This window comes from Apteryx mantelli, chromosome 7, assembly GCF_036417845.1.
Source record: "Apteryx mantelli isolate bAptMan1 chromosome 7, bAptMan1.hap1, whole genome shotgun sequence".
NCBI lineage: Eukaryota > Metazoa > Chordata > Aves > Apterygiformes > Apterygidae > Apteryx > Apteryx mantelli.
Window position 1 is genome coordinate 9,621,367 of NC_089984.1, and position 18,820 is coordinate 9,640,186.

Genomic DNA, 18,820 nt, shown 5'->3' on the forward strand with positions numbered 1-18,820 from the left:
ACTTCATTTGCATTTACGTTATTTAAACATACATTTGTTTGTTTTCTAATAGAGTGGCAAGAGTGGAAGGACTATGCCAAACATTCTCGATGACATAATTGCTTCAGTGGTAGAAAACAAGATTCCACCAAATAGAACACCAAAGATAAATGCAAAATCTGAAATAAAAGATGAGCCAAAGGATGATAAAAAATGTATTCTAGATGACTGCAGTAAATTGTACAATGATATTCAATATTCTTGGATCTGTGATAAGCATGTTTTGTGGCTCAGAGACCATAAAAACAGCAACAACTGGAAGCTCTTCAAAGAGTGCTGGAAACAAGGGAGGGTAGGTATCAAAGCCTAGTTCTGTCTAAAAGGTGACCTCAGTATGAACTCTGGAGGAGTTACTGCAACAGGACAAAGTTTGCCTGACCTCACGTTTGAAAACATATTGTTAGTGCATTTTATTACAGTGGGTAAAAATTTGTCAGGTATATCCCACATATGAACTTTGTGTAGTTGAAATTTTAGTTAGTTGCTAATAATGAATAAGAAATGACTGCTGGAGATTAAACCACTAAAAAGTTGTGTGAAGTCTTAGGTACGGTTGCTGTCACTGGAAATGTCGATAGCAGCTTAGGGCCAAGGCCTTCTCTGCATGTTTCAAATACATCTTACATTCCAATTTAATTGAAGCAAGCCTTTCATTCAGAAAGGATGAGTATTAATTTTTATTTTTGTTTTTTTTAAGCCTGTAGTAGTGTCCGGTATGCATAAGAAAATGAACTTCAGCTTGTGGAAAGCAGAGTCAATTAGTCTAGATTTTGGAAACCAGCAAGCTGATATCTTGAATTGCAAAGACAGCATTATTTCAAACACCAATGTCAAGGAGTTCTGGGATGGTTTTGAAGATGTTTCAAGTAGGTTACTTTGAATGTATTATTCCATTGATTCTAAACACAGTCAGTGTCAGAAACTGCAATTAAAATTATTCTTAATAGATCTTGAGGCTTTGAAGAAATTTGAAAAAAAAAAAAAAAAAAAAAGCTCTATATAATCTGTTTCAAGAGAATGCGCTGAAAACTTGCATTTCGTACCTCTGCAGAATTAAAGATACACTAATATACCATTTTCTAAGTTATCTCAGACTTACAAACCAAATGAATGTCATTGTTCCTCAACTAGTTGAGTTTGTTTTGTCTCCTAATTGAATCTCTTTAAATTAATAATCTTTTCTTCTATGTATGAAATCTTTATAGAGAGGTTAGAGTTCAGTTATGCATTGTAGTTGAATCTAAGTAAAACATCTAGAGTGTATTAGTTTCTAGTAATCTGTATGTTACTTGCAGAACGGCAGAAAATAAAAAATGGGGAAACAGCTCTACTAAAATTGAAAGATTGGCCTTCTGGTGAAGATTTCAAGGCTATGATGCCAGCAAGGTATTTGCATTTAAAATTTAGATATTCTTGAGGTCATCTCCATGTTGTTTTTTTCTCTCTTCATAATGGCACAAATTCAGTTGTAATCTCCTTCCTTTTCTCCTCCAGATATGAAGACTTATTAAAAAGTTTACCTTTGCCTGAATATTGTAGTCCAGAAGGAAAATTAAACTTGGCCTCTCATCTGCCAGGATTTTTTGTCCGTCCAGATTTGGGACCCAGACTATGCAGTGCATATGGTGAGTATGTCTTAGAAGTGTAGCAGTTACCTCCTCCCTTGGAGGTGTAGTATATCATAGGTTAATGCTTGATAGAAAACTGAGCTGATTTGGAGGATTATTAGTGACTGAATGTAGGAGCAATCCTTTCTGACTTGCCTATTAACAGTACATGTCCCTAAAGCATGAGACTTACATACTTCTGCATTTCTTTTCATCTTTTCTAGTGCTGTTACATTCTTTCAAAGCATATAAATGGGTGGTTATTTTTACACATAGTTTCTGTTTTAATAATAATATATGACAAAATATTTCATGAGTAGTAGTGTGTTTATAATTTTGATAAGAAAAATGCTGAGGTTTTTTTATTGTAATTTTTGTCTGTATTTGGTCTAGACAACATTTTGAACATGTGCTACACTGACTACTTTCCTCAGACCTTTTCCAGCTGCTCCTCCTTTTGCAAACAAATTTGTTCAATTATGTTTTACAAATTGTCTTAATAGCACAAGAAATGAGTTGTAATTTGTGGTGTGATGGCTTTGATTTAAAAAGTTTTCCAGATGTCTTCTGAAATAAACATATTAAAGATAGTAATCAAGATGTGGGTCTGAGAAACTGAATCATTAATGACCCTTCTATGTAATGCTGCTGTAAGACTTAGTATTCTGAAATGTCTTTTTGACTGAAGCATGTGCTTTTTTTCATGTTAGAACTAAAATTACCATATTTTTCTCTTTGCCTTGGGGATTTCTTTTAGTTAAAAACTCTGTTTATAGTCAGGAATAAAATGACAAATTTAATTTGATTTCCTTGTTTATTCCTTTTAGTTATATTCTTCCCTGAGCAACCTGAAAGGTTGAAAAGTTCAGAAGGAAAGCTGTTGTCAGGAAATATCTTTGGTTATTCTGTTGAAACGTGTTTTATTTTGATACAACAGCTATGTAGGGGCATTTGTCTGGGCGAAGAGACATCTCGAAATCTTTCTTAACAGTAACATTTGCTTTTTTAGCAAGTACAGCAAAAACACATCTGTAGTTTGTATGTCAGTATTTTCACATTAAAACATGCCTGTACATAAAATACTTTCCTATAATGCTTAGGGAATTTCCAGAAATTTCTTCTCAGTTAGCTGTAGCATATTTCTATTTGAAGGTGAATATGTGATTTCATGAATCTTAATTTTACCCCAAATTTTTATCTTGTAACATAGGTGTGGCTGCTACTAAAGATCACGATATAGGAACTACAAATCTCCATATTGAAGTTTCTGATGTAGTGAACATCCTTGTTTATGTTGGCATAGCAAAAGGAAATGGAGTACTTTCCAAATCAGGTAAAGGGAAGCTCATTGTGTGACATGTAAATACTGGATGACATGTCACTTTTAAAATTGATACTGTTTGTTTGAAATGCGTGTGTGAAACGTGTCCTTAAGTACTTGCTTACACATCAAAGATTCCTTATCTCAAGAGAGATTCTTACACAGCAAATCAATTCTGCATAAAATACACCGCAGTTCAGGAGTTACGCAATTGTATTTCAAACGCCTTTCACTTTTTTGTTGCTATTACCTGTAATTAATACACCATTGCTATGTTGGTGCTGGCAGAGCTAATGAAAGTACAGGATGAAGGATATTCTCCGGAAGCTGTGCTAAGTCCAACAGTTATGTCAGGATGATGAATTTGCCATACCCTCTGTTTAGTCTGCTGCCTCTGGATGCGCTGTGTTTGTTCTGTTGAATTTGGACTGCAATGTAATTTTTCAGTGCTGGAGAGGGTAAACTGGTGTATGCTCGTCCTCTGCATAAGGTTTATTGCTTCTTTGAAAAAGTCTTTAAATCACTGAAATTGTATTGTTTCTTTTTCCTTATTTGTTTCTGCTCGGGTTCCATGTTCGGCAAATGTAGATTTTTGTGTATGTCTAATAGAGCCCCAGTAAGATTTCCCATCTTCTGTTTGTTTTGTTTTCACTTGCGCATGCACAGAGTTAATACCAGCAAAAACTGCAGTGTATCAGGAGAGCTCTAAAGTTTCTTGACTAGCTGCTGCAGAACAGCGAGCAGAATGTTGCTTTTGCTGACTGCAGAAAAATACCTTTTTCCTCTCTTGATTTTTTTGTTGGCAGCCCTGCTTGTTTATTTCGGGCAGGAGAACGCATTCTATCAAATTCAAGAAATGTAAAAAACAGTTTAAAATTTGAACATTGTTTTAAAAACACTTGCAGCATTCATGTTCTGTTAACTTTCTAATTACAAAAGCTGAACAAAAAGATCATCTGAGGGGCTTTAGTTTTATTCAGTAAGCATTTATCTGCTTAGTCTCCCACAAAAAGTTTGAAAAGAAGGTGCATCATTACAGTTTTTTCTCTGTATCACTTCTTAAAAATACTTTTGTCAAATCTTAGGAGTGTTGAAGAAGTTTGAAGAGGAAGATTTGGATGATCTTTTAAGGAAGAGATTGAAAGATTCAAGTGAATTACCTGGTGCTTTGTGGCACATTTATGCTGGCAAAGATGCTGACAAGATAAGGGAGTTTCTGCAAAAGGTTGGATTTATAATGGATATTTTATAGACATAATTTAAGTAACTGTTTAAAAAAGGAGGGGGGGGGCAAAAAGTCCTCCCTCCTTCCCTACATAAACCTGTGTGTTCTGGTGGCCACAACTATAGTTCTGGTTGCAAGGTTTATGCTTGGGGGATGAGGGAAGCAAAATTCTTTTCTTTATAGCCCATAAATTAAATTATAATGGACGAAGCACTGCTACAAACTTCACTGAGACACACATGCACACCCAGTGTGAAGATCAGTCTTCAGTTATTGCCAAGTTCATCCAGCTTAGTGCTGCTACCCTATAATGCTAGGACAGTTGAGTTTGAGAGGGAAGCCTTACTCATCAAATCTTAACACGGTTGGTAAATTCCATGAAGAAAAAAACAACTTTTACCCTCTCCAGAATTTTGGCTTTGTTTTAGGGTAGAAGACGACTAAATAGCGAGGTGAATACCTTGCATACTCCACAGATTTCCTCCAGAACAGCATCTCCAAGGGGAGGCTCTGGAGAGGTGGAGTTGCAGTATATTTCTCTAGACCCGTGAGCTTAGATGACCACTAATTGCATATTTAAGGAATAACACTGCCCCGTGGTTTAGAGAGACTAGCAGATACCTCTGAGTTTCAAAAAGAATCTAGCAGGATTTCATTCTCTTGATGAGTCCTGTCAGTACTTCTTTCCATGTTTTTTTCAAATAAAAGTTAAATGTGAAGTGCTGCATTCTGCCCAAGAAACTTGTTTCTTGGCATTAAAACGATAGAGCAGAATCTGAGGGATGGATATATTTGGGTTAGCAAAGAGGACTCTTCCTGTGTGAAAAGCTTTTAGTGATCCTATATATGAAAGTCCTTGAAAAAAGTGACCTATAAGTCCAAGCTGTTATACAATGCTGTAATTTATGTGGAATAGATAGTCTTTATAATGTGTAGCTAGCTAAAGACTCTTAAGAGTTCTCTGGACATTGAAAAATTAGACTTGCCAGTTGTTGGGGTCAGTCATCTTTCTGGTGCAAATGGACACGTTTTATGAGATGAAATTTGTGACTTCTATTTTTTGCAGACAATACTGTAGCCAAAAGAATAGGCAGGAGGCCTTTTTTCTTTGCAATCCTTGAAGTGAGAAGAATTTTTTAAAATGAGTAGAGAACTTCCACACTGCACACTTAGTTCTGATCTAAAATCTACTGGAGGGAAGTTCACTTATGCTCAGAAGATACAAACTGAGAAAACTAGCATTGTGGATGGGTCATAAAGGGTCTGTCTTGAAAACAGGTATTAGGTTTATTCCAGAATTGCTTAAAAATGCCAGTAAATGTTAATTTTTGGTTATCTAAGTATAGGCAGGTAAGTGTGGAAGGCTACTGAATTTATTACTTTTGTGCAAAATGCAATCTTGGACACTGGTGAGTATAGATGTGTGGTAATGTGCGATGCTCTGGCACGTAGTTTTCCTCCTCCTCCCTGAATATCATGCCACATCAGTCAACAAATAAAATACTTCATGTACTCATCTGTAAGAGCTACAGGTAGTCTCCAAATTCTAAAGGTTCAGGACGGCATGGAGATCTACTCTTGTTCTTTTCTAATACAAAGGATTCTTTTAATTTTTTTAGTATTTGAATTTAAAGGATAATGCTGTTCTGTCACTGTTGAAGATTGGCTTCACTGACACAATTTATTGAAGACATTCATTTGTGTGTCCTTGTGGTCTTTGGTCTCCAGGATCCATACTTGTGTTATCAGATGCTGAAATACTTGTGGCTTGTTAATCACATGCAAAAAAACCCAGCAACCGCCAATCTTCATAAAGACTTTGTGTCATGTCAGTTAGCTCAAATGAGGAATGTGCCTTGTCTCTTAGTGAAGATGAAAGCTGTGGGGATAGTGTACCAAGGGCAAAATTCAACATCAGCTACTGTGCACATCATTCTTGCATGGCGTGTGATGGACTTACATGGCACAAGTCAGGACTTCTCAGTTCATCACTTGTCAAGTAGGGGGAATGTCCTCCTCTGGGCCATTGACAGTGATCAACGACATTAAATGTAGAGATAGCATCTCTAGTTTAGTTTTCCGTGCCCTGCATTTAGCACTTTTTCATGTTCTAGAAAGCAGTCTTGACAGATTACCTAGAAATACCCAAAATACCACTGAAGTTGTTTGAGGAAAAGTCTACAAAAGATGTCTTCAGTGTCTTCTACTGTGGGAATATTTTAGATGAGCTTTAACTGGTTAAACAAAAATGGTCCATAAACAAGCTGAAAGCCAAAGTGTCTCCTGCAAGCAGGAAAAGCATAAGAAATGCTGCAGTCAGAGTTCTCCTGGACAGCAACTCTGTAGGTTTCGGTCCCAGGGTGGCCCCAAGAGGTATGTCATCTGGTGAACATTTGCCCCATGGCAAGCTAAACTTTGAGAAAAATGAGTGGTAGTGATCAAAAGGCAGCTAATTCCAGGAGATTATGAATATGTATACATCTGGGCTTTTCTGTTTATTCAAAAAAGAGAAGCTCACAGAGTGCACTAGGGCTCTTCAGCTTGGAAAAGGCACAACTGTGGGGAGTTACGATGGACAAAATCATGACTGCAAGGGAGCAGACAGGCAAGGAACATTATTCAGAGTTTCTTCTTTTACAGCAGTTAAGACACATTGTGAGACTCATAGGGCAGCAGGATTAAAACAAAAAGAAGCCTTTTAAGATGCTCTGTAATTAAGGTTTGCGCTTGCTATCACAGCTTGCTGTGGTAGCTAAAACTGAGTTGAGTGCCATCTTTTATTTTTGATGTGGTGGTGTTCTTGAAATACTGAAATGGAAATTAATTGATGGCTAGACCTTGAAATATAGGCTTATGACTTGTGTAGTCACAGGGTCCCACTTTGCCTCCTGATAGGAGATAAAATCGCAGCATTTCATCCAGTACAGAAGATTTGGGAAAGATAATTAATACATAAGAACAGTTTCAAGCTCTGCATCAGATAGTTAAGTATATTTAACATCAATATGAAGAAAAATCTATGTCTTTAATGAGATAATTGTCTCCTGAGTCACAACAGATGGTTTGATATGTGTTACTTTTTTCTCCTTTAGTCACTATGATTCAGTAATTAGCAATTGATTAGGATTAGTATTTGTTCCCTTGTGGTTAACTTAATGAAGAATGGTTGTTGCAGTTAAGTCTGTTGCTCTTTCAGGAAGTATTTTTTTAGTTTTCCATCATGTTTTCTGAATTCCTTGCCACAGGGGTAGCAAAATAACCTCATACGAAGTTTAGTTTTATCCGTTGCCTTTTTCCTGAGTTGGGGTTGCAGTGTTATGTCTGTGTCAAAGCTGGTGGCTGCAAGCTCGAGGAACTGGCAGCATAGGAACTCTGTGAGCAGATTCTGCTTTCTGATGAAAGAAGCCACATAGGGAGAGTGCATTGCCTACTAATAGACTGTCGTGCTAAAATCTTTAAAGATGTTGCTGCTTTTTTGGTGTGAAAGACCTGCAAATCTCTTGAATTCGGTGGGATTTACTAATTCCTTTGAGGTCCTTTTGAATTTCTAACAAAAATTCCAATTTGGATATTGGAAACAAAGTACTTTCTATTTTTAACGTAGGTATACATTTAATTTACCAGCAAGGGATTTGCTTCTTTTAAAGGTAACTTGGGATCTTTCCTATCCTTACAGATAGCAAAAGAACAAGGCCTAGAAGTTTTACCAGAGCATGATCCAATACGTGATCAGAGTTGGTATGTGAACAAAAAACTTCGCCAAAGACTTTTTGAAGAATATGGAGTAAAAACCTGTACGGTTATTCAGTTTCTTGGTGATGCTATTATTCTACCAGCAGGAGCACTTCATCAGGTAAAATACATCTGTTCCATGCTATACAGGATAAAATAACATAAATATCATAAAATAACTTTCTTGAAGGACATATTACATCTGTGCTCAAATTAGATTTTATTTTCTTGGTGGTTGCTATTAGTGTATAGGAATACATTATGATGTACATCGACTTGTAAAAATGACTATCCAGTACTAACGTAGAGCAATTCAAACACTTGAAATAATGCCGTTCCTTTTTTCCTTTAAAATGAAAAATAATCAGACAACTATTAATCATTTTTTCTTTCTTTGCATATTATTAGCAAATTTCTAAATAAACTGGTATTAGTTAGGACAAAGTAATACTTGCACTTTTTCTTCTAAACTCAGACTTAACTTATGGGGGCAGGAGGGTGCCAAACAGATAAATAATTGGATGTCAGGTATTGTCATATTTTTTGCCTTTAGCCATAGGAGAATTGTGGAGAAAGTTTGGGGTTAATTAACAAGATGTTTCTTTAACAGAATTTTGCAGATTGTTTCTTTAAAAGAAACACTAAGTTTCTTTTTACACAGAAGGTACATCAATCACCAGGAGATAGCCTTGTCCCTGCAGCCACTTTCCATCCAGAGAGAGCGGTTGCACCTCTGCTGCAGCCGGGCTTCTTCTGTTCACAGCTATGTACGGAAAAGTACTGCCCATAGAGCAGCTCTGGAGAAACAGTAGCAATTGTGTAGCAAGCTTTAGTCCTCTCTTAGCACATAGGTTTTGTTATTTCATTTTGGGTTTTTTACCTCCCAGTCTACAAATTGCTTTTTCTTGGTAGAAAGGGGAAGAAAGCATGATTGTTTAGACAAGATTTTTGGACAGTTCTATATTGTATGGTGAATTTTTCCTGTTGAAACAGGAAATGGAGCCTGCTTTCTTGCAGTCTTGCCAGCTGTCTAGCACCACTAATTAGGGAGCTGACTATCAAGGAACGAGGAGCATCTCCACCCTGCAGCAGGGATTGTAAACCATCTTGCTATTAAAGATTTATCCCTGATCTCCACTCGGGTTCAGTCGGGGCAAGGGCTTTCCAAAGAAGTCACTGTTTGGTCTACAATCTGCCAGATCAGCTTCCAGACACCACCTCTTCTAGGCAGAGGAAGCCATGGCTTCTCGTGTCACACTGACCAGGGCAGTGGGGAAAAACAAGACCGGGTCGTTCTGATGGCACATGTGATGTCCCCGATGCGTCTGCTGGCTCTTTCAGTTGCTTGGACACTCACAGCAACAAATACTTTATCCTCCTTTATCCTAACCTTACCCAAACTAGACTCCTTTGTCATTCCCATGTTTCTTGAGATAAGTTTCACATGATGGTATGTTAACCCTGAATGATCTGTGGAGATTTCTTTTCAGCAAAAGAAAGCAAAAACAGCAATTAACCAAGTCTAGGGTTGTTGTAGGTTTCCTTTCCTCATACCATGTCTCTGGGGTTTGACTCTTTCCCTATAAAAAGGTGAAGGAATATCTGGCATTGATGATATTCTCAGCTCTTGCCAGGCTTAAGCAGTTAGGATTCCCAGAGTGGATAACATTTGTATTGCATTCTGCAGTAGCCTCACTCTGATCTCTTAGAACAAGGGAGATCATCCAAGATACAAGAGTGAAAAGAGAACCCACAGAAAACTACAAACATACTGGGAAAATAATTTTATATAGCATGAGGCATTATATAAAACCATGCAGGCCATAAAACATGAAGTAGTGCCAGTGCTCCAGGTCTGTAGGCTGCCCTGCAATTCATCGGTTTGAGGACCAAAAATAAGACAAGACCACTGTTACCTTTATCTCATTGGCTTTAAACTCCAAATTGCTTTTGAAGTGGTAATGTTCTAGCTTCTGGCACCAAGGAGTTAATAACAGTGTTTTTAAACCTTAGTGGGTGAAGCTGAAAACCTTTTCATCTTCAGTAAGAAGTTCCTGTGAATCTGCCACGTAGGAGGAAATGAAAGCATCATGTTCTTTCATGTACGTGTACAGTACTCTTTATATAGAGATGCATAAATATTGACCTTAGGGATCAGCACCAAACCTTTATATATACAAAACATGTTTAAACACTTAAAAATAAGTCTGAACAAGAATACGTACCAAGCTAGGTTTACATGTTAAGCTTTTCAGTTTTATATGCACATCATGAATCTTAATTAAAACTGAATGGTAGTTAATACTAAATTTGGTGATAAATTAACATTTTTATTTGCTCACTGGTAATGTTTTGGAATGCAGGAAATCAGGCCAGTGTGCAGAATTAGGGAGTCCAGTTGCTGGTGATCATTATGTAATCCACCTGAGCAGCTTTCTTCCTGAAACCAGTTAGGTTTGCTGCCTCCTGTTGCTTTTGACATGCTGGTCTAGAATTTTAGTGCTCTGGAGAGATTTTAGTGCTCTGCCCTGGAGAGGTTGTTTTGGTTTTGTTTTTTTTGTATACACATATATATATATGTATCTTTTTTTCTCTTTCTAGCTTCTTTGTATTCATGTCTAGTTTAAAGCAGCTTTTCTTGTATTAATATTTTGCTGTAGCATAAACTGTTCTTTTTGCTTCCTTGGTGTTCCCTTCTTCCCAAGGTATTTATGGACGGCAGTCACATCCCCCTAGTGTTCGTTTTACAAGGCTAAATAAGTCAAGCTGTCCAGGCTGAGCTCATAGGAGAGGCTCCTCCGCCCTGCGGCGGTCACAGCAGCCTTCGCCTGCACTTCGTGCGGAGAGAACTCTTCTCTCTGTGTGGGAACCCAGACGTACGTGTGTGTGTGTGTACGCTTAGGCACACTTACACATGCACCCCCTGTTCAGTTCAGTATCCTGTACAGATGCTTCCCTGAACGTGTCTTGAATGATATGTTGTAGCTTTGTATCTCTTTTCCTCTTGGCTGTACCACTAGGTGAGGTGAGCTCATAGTTGTCCTGCGCTTAGCTAACATCTGGGTCTTGGTCTTTCTTTTGTAATAACGAGCCCCCAGCTCTCCTTGGCTGAAAAAGATGGTTTTGTTACTGTTCCTGTGAATGATGCGCTCTTTCTGCTGCTCCGGTCTGCAATCATCCTGCATCACAGTCCTCCTCCAGTGATGCCTTCTCACTCTGTGTCCTCAACAGTTCTCATGACTTCAGTAGTTTAAATATTAGGAATTGCAAAACATACAAAATAAGAGCTTCTTTAAATTTTTATTCTGGGTATTATATCCTGGAGTTTACTATGCTACACTGTAAAGCGAATAGAGAGCCTTCTGTGATTTTAATTCAGTGATTAGTTCTCATCCAAATTCTAAAATTACTTCAGTGATAAGTTAAAAGACAGAAATCCTTGAGTCAGTGATTGAAATGTGTTGTTCAGGCTAAATGCAAAACTTGTTCATAGCAGAACCGGTTATTATAATGTTGTTTTTTATAAATGTATTATCTCGATTTAACAGCATGATTATATATTGTAAAATAACATACTACAGCTAATGTGACCTCCTAGAGATGTTACGATAAGTGCATATGATCAATGTCTGGGAGTTGCATGTTCACAGCTCCTGGGCGAAGCGCGAGGCTCTGTGTGTCCTGGCTGGCTGGGGCTGAGCCGTGCAGGAAACAACCGATTCGCAGCATAAGGGCAGGAGGGAGGGAGCTGCGGGGCCGGGTGGCTGCAAGGTCCTTTCCTCTCCCTGCCACTTCCCTCCCTGACCCCCTGCCAGAGGTCTGCGGCTTTCCAACGCGCCGCCCGACCTGTGGGCTGTGCTGGAAAATCGCCACTTGACGTGGGCTGAGGGAGAGGCCGCGCTCTCCGTTCAGCCAGAATTGGCACAGCAGTGGGAGCCTTGTAGTCCTCGCCCTGTGAATCTCAGGAAAGTTGTTGCTAAACATATTTATTTGTGCGTATCATTATATCAATTTGTATTATAAATATGTATATCTGAGAACTGCCTGAGGGCTGTCAGTGGGGCATTCCCATGTGAAGCATCAGACAGGCAGGGTAATATCCTATCTACCCCAGAAGACTTGCATGCTAAAAAGACAGGTGCTGGATTGGAGAAGAGTTTAAGGCACGGCAAAGTGAAAGATCTGATGGCATCCAACGTTGCCAGGTCTGCGATGGAGGCAGACAGGGAAAGGGAATCAGTAAAATCCTGTCCAAGTGCGGAAAAAGTGAAAGAGTTGCGTGGGATTTGCATGGGGCTAAAAGGAAAACGGGCCAGTACAGACTAGAAACAGGCAAAAAGCCTGCAAGAGAGGAGAGAGGGTTGGAGCCAGCAGCCAGTCTGCCCAGAGCAGAGGCGCTTTGGTTAAAACTCTAGGAAATGCCCTGCGTGCTGGTGGGAACCTCGCGGTGGCACTTCAGCGGCTGTTCCCTCGCTTGTGGCTTTCTGCAGCCTGTAAATCAACCAGCCGTCTCCATCTCCCTAGATTATTCTCTGTTTCTGTGAATCCACAGAGGGAAATCATGCTGCTTTGCCCCCCTTATTAATGATTACTTTCTGATATCTTAACGATTATCGGCGATTTTACCTGTAAAGTAGCAAGCTACCTTATAACATCAGACTCAGTTAAGCAGTGTTTTTGGAGGAGAAAATCACTTCTTAAAGTGCTGTGTCCTCAACTGTGTAAACACAAAAAGTTTATTGAGCCTCAAGTACCACAATGGAAATTTTAGACCATGCATTAAAACATTCTAGATTTTGCTATACGCCAGCTTAAATATGCAGGACTTCACAAGTACCAAGTGTGGGGGGAACTGTTTGTTTGCTGAGATGGTAACGGCACCCCCTCCTCACCCCAGGAGCTTTGGTCAGTTTGCAGAATTGGGATTGCACAACTTTGCGCAGTTCTTAAAATTTGGGGAAAGGTTTTAAGCACCATGCTGAAGAAAATTTATAATTCGTAAAGGTTTAGTAGTGAAAACGTAATAGTGTAGGTTTCTAGTGACGATAAACAGGAGTTGACAGTCAGAAGGTCACAACCAAGAAGTGTTTGCTCCTTTCTCCTGCCCTCCACAGACAACCTGGGTGGCAGGACATGGTGTCCGTTCTTCTCATTAGCTACCTCTTTTGTCAGTGAAAGAAGTGTTTGGGAAACAGAAATGCTTTTTCCTTCTGAGCCTGCCACTTTGTTGAAGGGCTTTTTTCTCTTAAGGGTTTGAACTGGCAATTACTTCTCAGTGAACATGGCATGTTTTGCCTAGCAGAGTCCGGGTGGGAGCTTACCGCTTGTTGTCGCGGCCCGAGGACTCGCCTTCCCGGGGAGCCACCTGCAGCCTCCAGCTCCTGCGCCATGTTGTGAAACTGCTGTGCAGTAGCAGTATACGGTAGCAATTCCCGAGCCCCTGAAAAAAAAAAAGGATTGAGTAACAGATCAGAATACGCTGAGTAAATGTCAGAGCTGAATGCAGGAAGAAGTGTGACAGCACAGACAAATATCTGTACCTTTCACCAGCGGCAAACTGATGTATGTCAAATATGCTTAGTTGCTTTCTGCGTAAAATGTATAAAGGTCCCCTTTAGTCTGATAAGCCTGTGGTTTAAAAGATATTGAGGTCCACTCTTTTCTCAGGTTTCTCTGGCAAAGAATAACCCCCAAGTACTAATTATCAGTCTTTTCTTATTTTTATTTTGGATAGGTGCAAAATTTTCACAGCTGTGTTCAAGTAACTGAAGACTTTGTGTCTCCCGAACACCTTGTACAGTCATTTCACTTAACGCAGGAACTGAGGCTGTCAAAGGAAGAAATCAATTACGATGATAAACTGCAGGTATGAAATGAATTCGCGCTCCTCCAGAACCTGTTCTGAAGGGCCGGTGTGCTCAGCTCATTGCGATGCGTAGTAGTGCGCGGAGTTACTTCCTCGCCGCTGTTCACACAGAATAACAATGAGCAGCAGCGTGAATGCCAAGGGGGTAGATGACTCGCCGTTGAGTTGCTGCGGTTTTTATTTCACATTATGTTTTAAAATGTGTAAAAAAGGTATGTCCTTTTGGACTGACTTGTTCTAGTCTGTCTTTTTTTCTGTCTGCTAAGCTTAGAGCTCAGTCCTAAACCTAGTTACTTTTACAGTTCTTTAATAGTAGGCCTTACTGAAAATGTGTCTGGTATTTTTGCAGGTTAAAAATATCTTGTATCATGCAGTTAAAGAAATGGTGAGAGCTTTGAAGATTCATGAAGGGGAAATGGAAGATATGGAAGAAAACTAAGTGCTCTCTGCTTTTTTGTGTTAACATCAAATGGAGGTTATTTTTTCTAATATATGAACAGTATGCACACTAATTTAAGCTTCACAAACCATCAGTGCCAAGAAAATAGTCATCATATTTACTTGTTAATGACACTGCAACGGTAGAGCTTCATATCACAGCCACTGTGATTACATGTTAGACTTACAAACAATTAAGCAGCATTCTGCTGTCCTGTATTATAATGTATATGAAGTTTGTGAAATGTCAAAGATTTAAGATGATGTATTTATTTTTGGAAAAAAAACACAAAATTCTATGCTATATTGTTGATCAAATGTAAATGTGACTTGTACAGTTTGCTAAAATAATTCAGATATTTTTCACTACATTGAGACAGTTACTGTGAGAGTAGGACACAAACACCAGCTATTGCCTGCATTTGGGATCTTGCTGAGTCCGCACAGCAGTCATGTCATAATCTGAAAATTACTGCCAAATAATTGTAAACTTTGTAAAATATAAAGTATATAAAGTAGATATTAAATACAGACACTTCAGTATTTTATTGAAGCTATTCAGTGTACAATTAAACGTTTTCAAAAGGTGTAATTTATTTAAAAATTGTCTCATTTTGGTAAAATTTATGTGAACTTTTAAAGCTAAATATTAAACTTAATATGCTATGTAAATATATACATATATACATTCAATGATGTATTTTTTTAAAACATTGGCTTGCTTTAATTTGTTAAAAGTGCAAGTGTTACACATGCTTTGTACATTGAAGTTGAAAGGGGTTTTACATTTTCCATTAAAATGACTTTATCAAATGTTGTCTCATTGTGTTTGTTTTTTATGTTTGTGGCACATTTGTGATAGCCTGAGTTGTTCATTCACAGTAATTGCAAATGCATCTCTGCTTTAGTGTCGCTTATTGTAATGCTTGAAATGTTCTGCCTTGGTTAATGTGCACCATTCTGCCCTCTCCGGGTTTAATACAAAACTGCTAAGGGAAGTGCTGGAGCACAGTTCAAATGGCTGAGCCAAAAAGAGCCTCTCATTAAGAATAAAACAATTTAAACATTCTTTATGTTCTGTCTTTAATAATCCAACACTTTCTTTGGGTGAAGGGGAAAAGGAATTTTCATAGAACAAAATTTTTTTATAGCGTCTTAGCTCTACAGTTCAAGAAATACAGCAAAATAATAGGTTTTTTAGAAAGATGTGTATCTGTATTTAATAATGATAAAGTTTGTTAGAAAATTGAGCAGAATTCCAGCTCATTGAGTTAGTCTGAAAAGCTAAACTATACATAGTCTTTGCAAATTATTCAAGCTATTCAAGTGTTCAATTTTGGATTTAACTGTTGGCTAGCTCATAGGTCCAAAAGTGGATAGTAAGTATCTTGTTGCCAGCTCTGAGGCAAGGTATGTAACAAAATCTGAAAAGAGTTGTATATGTTATCTTAAGTAGGTGAAACATAAAAGCAATTTCTGGTTCTTTTTAGCTAAAAAGTCTTTTTATATTTTTTAGGTTTTTTCTTTAACTGGTTTGAAATCTTGGAATTCATTTGAAGTTGCAAAGAAATACTACAGGGTGAATTTTACTGTGCTTGGCAGCCGATTCTCAAGTTCATACCCAGTTATATGTAGCATCTTCCTTAATTCTGTAAATAGCACAGAACTAGACTGTTAGTTGAAAATGCAAAACCTGACAACATATGTTTCCTTAATGACAAGTGAACTTCAGAGGAAGTTACTTTTTTAAAGTTTAGGATGTCTAAATCAGTGAATTTTAGTCATGAGCCTAAATATTTTTTCCCCTGAATTGAGTTTTGGTGAGTTACTTTTAACATTTGGGAAATTTTTTGAGGCCACTCAAATTTGCATTATTGCTGCAGAGTCTGATCCCCCTGCACCCCCACCGCCGTTTTATTTCTTTCTAAACAAAGAGCAGTTGTTGGGGCCTGAGCTGTCACCAGAGCTCGCTCCTCCCGCTGGGGCTGTCTTTGTAGTTGAGCTGAGCTGAATCAATTGGTTTCCCATAACTTAATAGCAGAAAGTGTCACGTTACTGTCTGTCCCGGCAAAAGCCTCAGACTCCCTGGTCTGCCTCTTCTCAAAGGTATTTAGGTGTTTTCTGTCACCAATTGCACGGTAGAGAGCTCCCAGGTACTTCTGAAGAGCTGAGCTTTGCCATGTTGCTTCGGTCCCCAGCACTGAATTAAATACGTCCCCCTCACCTCACGGGCCTTACTGACTTGGGGAGGGCTCCCCACATTACCTGCGCAGTTGAAGAAATAAGTTCTTAACTTCTCAAATGATAACCAAGCGAGTCACTGAAAGGAGGCTAATTTCTATTTCCAAGTATGAATATTCAAGTTCCTTCCTTTATGACCTTGTTCCAAAATTTTTTTGCTGACTAATCCTTAAGTTTATGATAAAGAGGTTAATCTGCAAAAGCATGTGGGTGACTGATGGAGAAAGAGCAAGAATACTCTGAAAGAAAAGGCTGATATTTTGACAGGTTTGAAAGATGAAAATCTCGTTTTGGAGAGAAAGCTGATGGGATCAAGCTTCAGTGTTACATGAAGTGCTGCGTAATCATTGGGGTAAGTAGATCTTCCCTGCTTCCTTAGCAGCAAAAATAAATTGATAAGATTTAAAAATCAGTTTGAACAGTACAGATAATGATTTCACTATAGAATCAATTAACTATCCACTTGTTTAGTAGAGTTTATATATAGTAAATTGATATTGTAGTTATGCCAGACGTATAGTTTTAAAAAACTGTGGTTAATGATGGATTTGCAGTGTGTAAAAACATAACTTGATGCATTTTGCAAATCACTTTGTAAGTAGACTTTGTCCTGTGCTTGCAGCTGTCATAGTGAATTGCCCACAACATTGACAGTGTTTCCCCAGTAACTAATGGGAGGGGAAGAGCAACTGAGAAGCCAAAAGCGAGTGAACAAGGAAAACGTGGCACAAACAACAGGACGGGGGAGAGCTGTCAGGCTTTTGTTGCCGTCAGCTTGAGAACACTGAGTCACATACTGCATCGATTAGCAGACCACAAAAAATTAGGTTAACAGCTACTCCAAATACCTAGAAAGGGGGCCAAAATCCTGTTCTGTTTAATACTTAATATACCAAACGCAGCTTGCTCAGTGTCTCAGGATTTCTGGCCCCTTGGCACTGGGCTCGAGCTCACTGCTCAGCTGCAGGAGAGGGGAGCAGGAAGTGAGGCGTTGAGGGGAATTTTGGAAGTCGAAGGCTGAGACCATGGCGTGTGTGCAGGGGAAGAGGCGGGTTGTTTTCAGGCACAGCTCTCCCCATTGACCACTTCCACGGTCTGACAGGCTGCACTGGGAATGTTTTTGTCCTGCTCCTTTCCTGAAAATTCTTCATGAGTTTTTTCTGTTCTAGAATCTTAACTATTTTGAGATAGCTGAAAAGCACTGGCATCAGCTGGAGCTTTTTGAGGGCAGGAGCACTGTCAGCTGCTTCTGGAGCAAGAATATGAAGTATCATGTCCTGTTTCCACCTTCCTATTCAGACCAAGCTCTTTCTTGATCTGCTTTGCTCTTCAAGAAACTCTTCCTCTGCAGCTTTTTTCTCACATTTGGAAGCTCAGGAAACCCAACAAACCTGCAAACCCTCCTTTCCCCCGCATACACCCTCCCTCACCCCTTTCCAGGGCCTCCTTGTGGTCCTCATCCACTTTACTGCCACATGCGAAATGAGCTAGGCAATATTCTCCCTATTTTAACTGTAGATGTTACTAATAAAGAATAAGTAATTAACAAAGAATAAAGGGGGAGTGCTACAACCTGAACTCTTTCAGTGTAGCCTGTGACATGTTTTAGCTCAAAACAGAAATTACTGGATTGATTGAATTGCTGGCTGTGAAACTCTATGGTCCATGTTGCACACGTCAGAGAAATGTGGCTATAATCTGGTTTTAAAATCTATTTATTCTACCTTTCCAGCTCCATGGAAATTGCTCAGATCTGCGTGTGTAAACCAAACCTCCTCCATCTGATCAGTACTACGTTCTCACGCACTCTGACCTTTCCGGTAGGTGGTATTTTGTTCGTACCCTCTCCCTTGACATCCCGTCAACCCCTCCGCTGCTCTTGCAGCAGACAATCCACCCTGCCCCTTGCCCAGAACTGGGAGTTGCTCTTCGTTCCTCCTTCCGCGGCCCATCATCGCCACATTTTGCTGCTTTCCCCTATGGGCTTCAGACCTTGCTGTTACTCGTGCTCTCCCCCAAGCCTGTGCTGGAGGGGCTGCCTCTCCCCGTTGTGACTCCCGGACTCGGCCTTTGCCCCACACTCCCATGCTCCCCCCAAATTCTGCCTCTCATCAGAGAACAACACCAGCTCTCCACTGTGCTCCTGCTTTCCACCGCTTGACTTACTCTTTGTCAGCGGGACTGCCACTTTTCCTTTCCTCCCTTTTCTGTTCTCATGATAAGTGCCCCGGGCAGGGCAGGGCAGGGCAGGGCAGGGGAGCACGCAGCGCCGAGGGGGCTCCTCTGATGCGGCATCCATGGCCGAATCCCTTTCATTCCACCTCAGCAGGGCGACCGAGGAAACTCTGAGC

The 18,820-nt window shown here is 39.4% G+C and overlaps 1 protein-coding gene across 1 annotated transcript in view; it reads left to right on the forward strand.

Annotated features, from left to right (window-relative positions):
* JMJD1C (jumonji domain containing 1C) overlaps positions 1 to 15,041 on the forward strand; it is a 167,876-nt gene extending 152,835 nt beyond the window's left edge. Inside the window, exons 18-26 of the mRNA XM_067299773.1 lie at positions 53 to 331; positions 737 to 905; positions 1,335 to 1,425; positions 1,534 to 1,664; positions 2,857 to 2,979; positions 4,053 to 4,192; positions 7,869 to 8,045; positions 13,659 to 13,790; positions 14,140 to 15,041. Of these exons, the coding sequence (XP_067155874.1) occupies positions 53 to 331; positions 737 to 905; positions 1,335 to 1,425; positions 1,534 to 1,664; positions 2,857 to 2,979; positions 4,053 to 4,192; positions 7,869 to 8,045; positions 13,659 to 13,790; positions 14,140 to 14,229 (1,332 nt within the window). The 3' untranslated portion in view covers positions 14,230 to 15,041. The remainder of the gene's footprint in view (positions 1 to 52; positions 332 to 736; positions 906 to 1,334; positions 1,426 to 1,533; positions 1,665 to 2,856; positions 2,980 to 4,052; positions 4,193 to 7,868; positions 8,046 to 13,658; positions 13,791 to 14,139) is intronic.
* Positions 15,042 to 18,820: the final 3,779 nt, after the last annotated feature.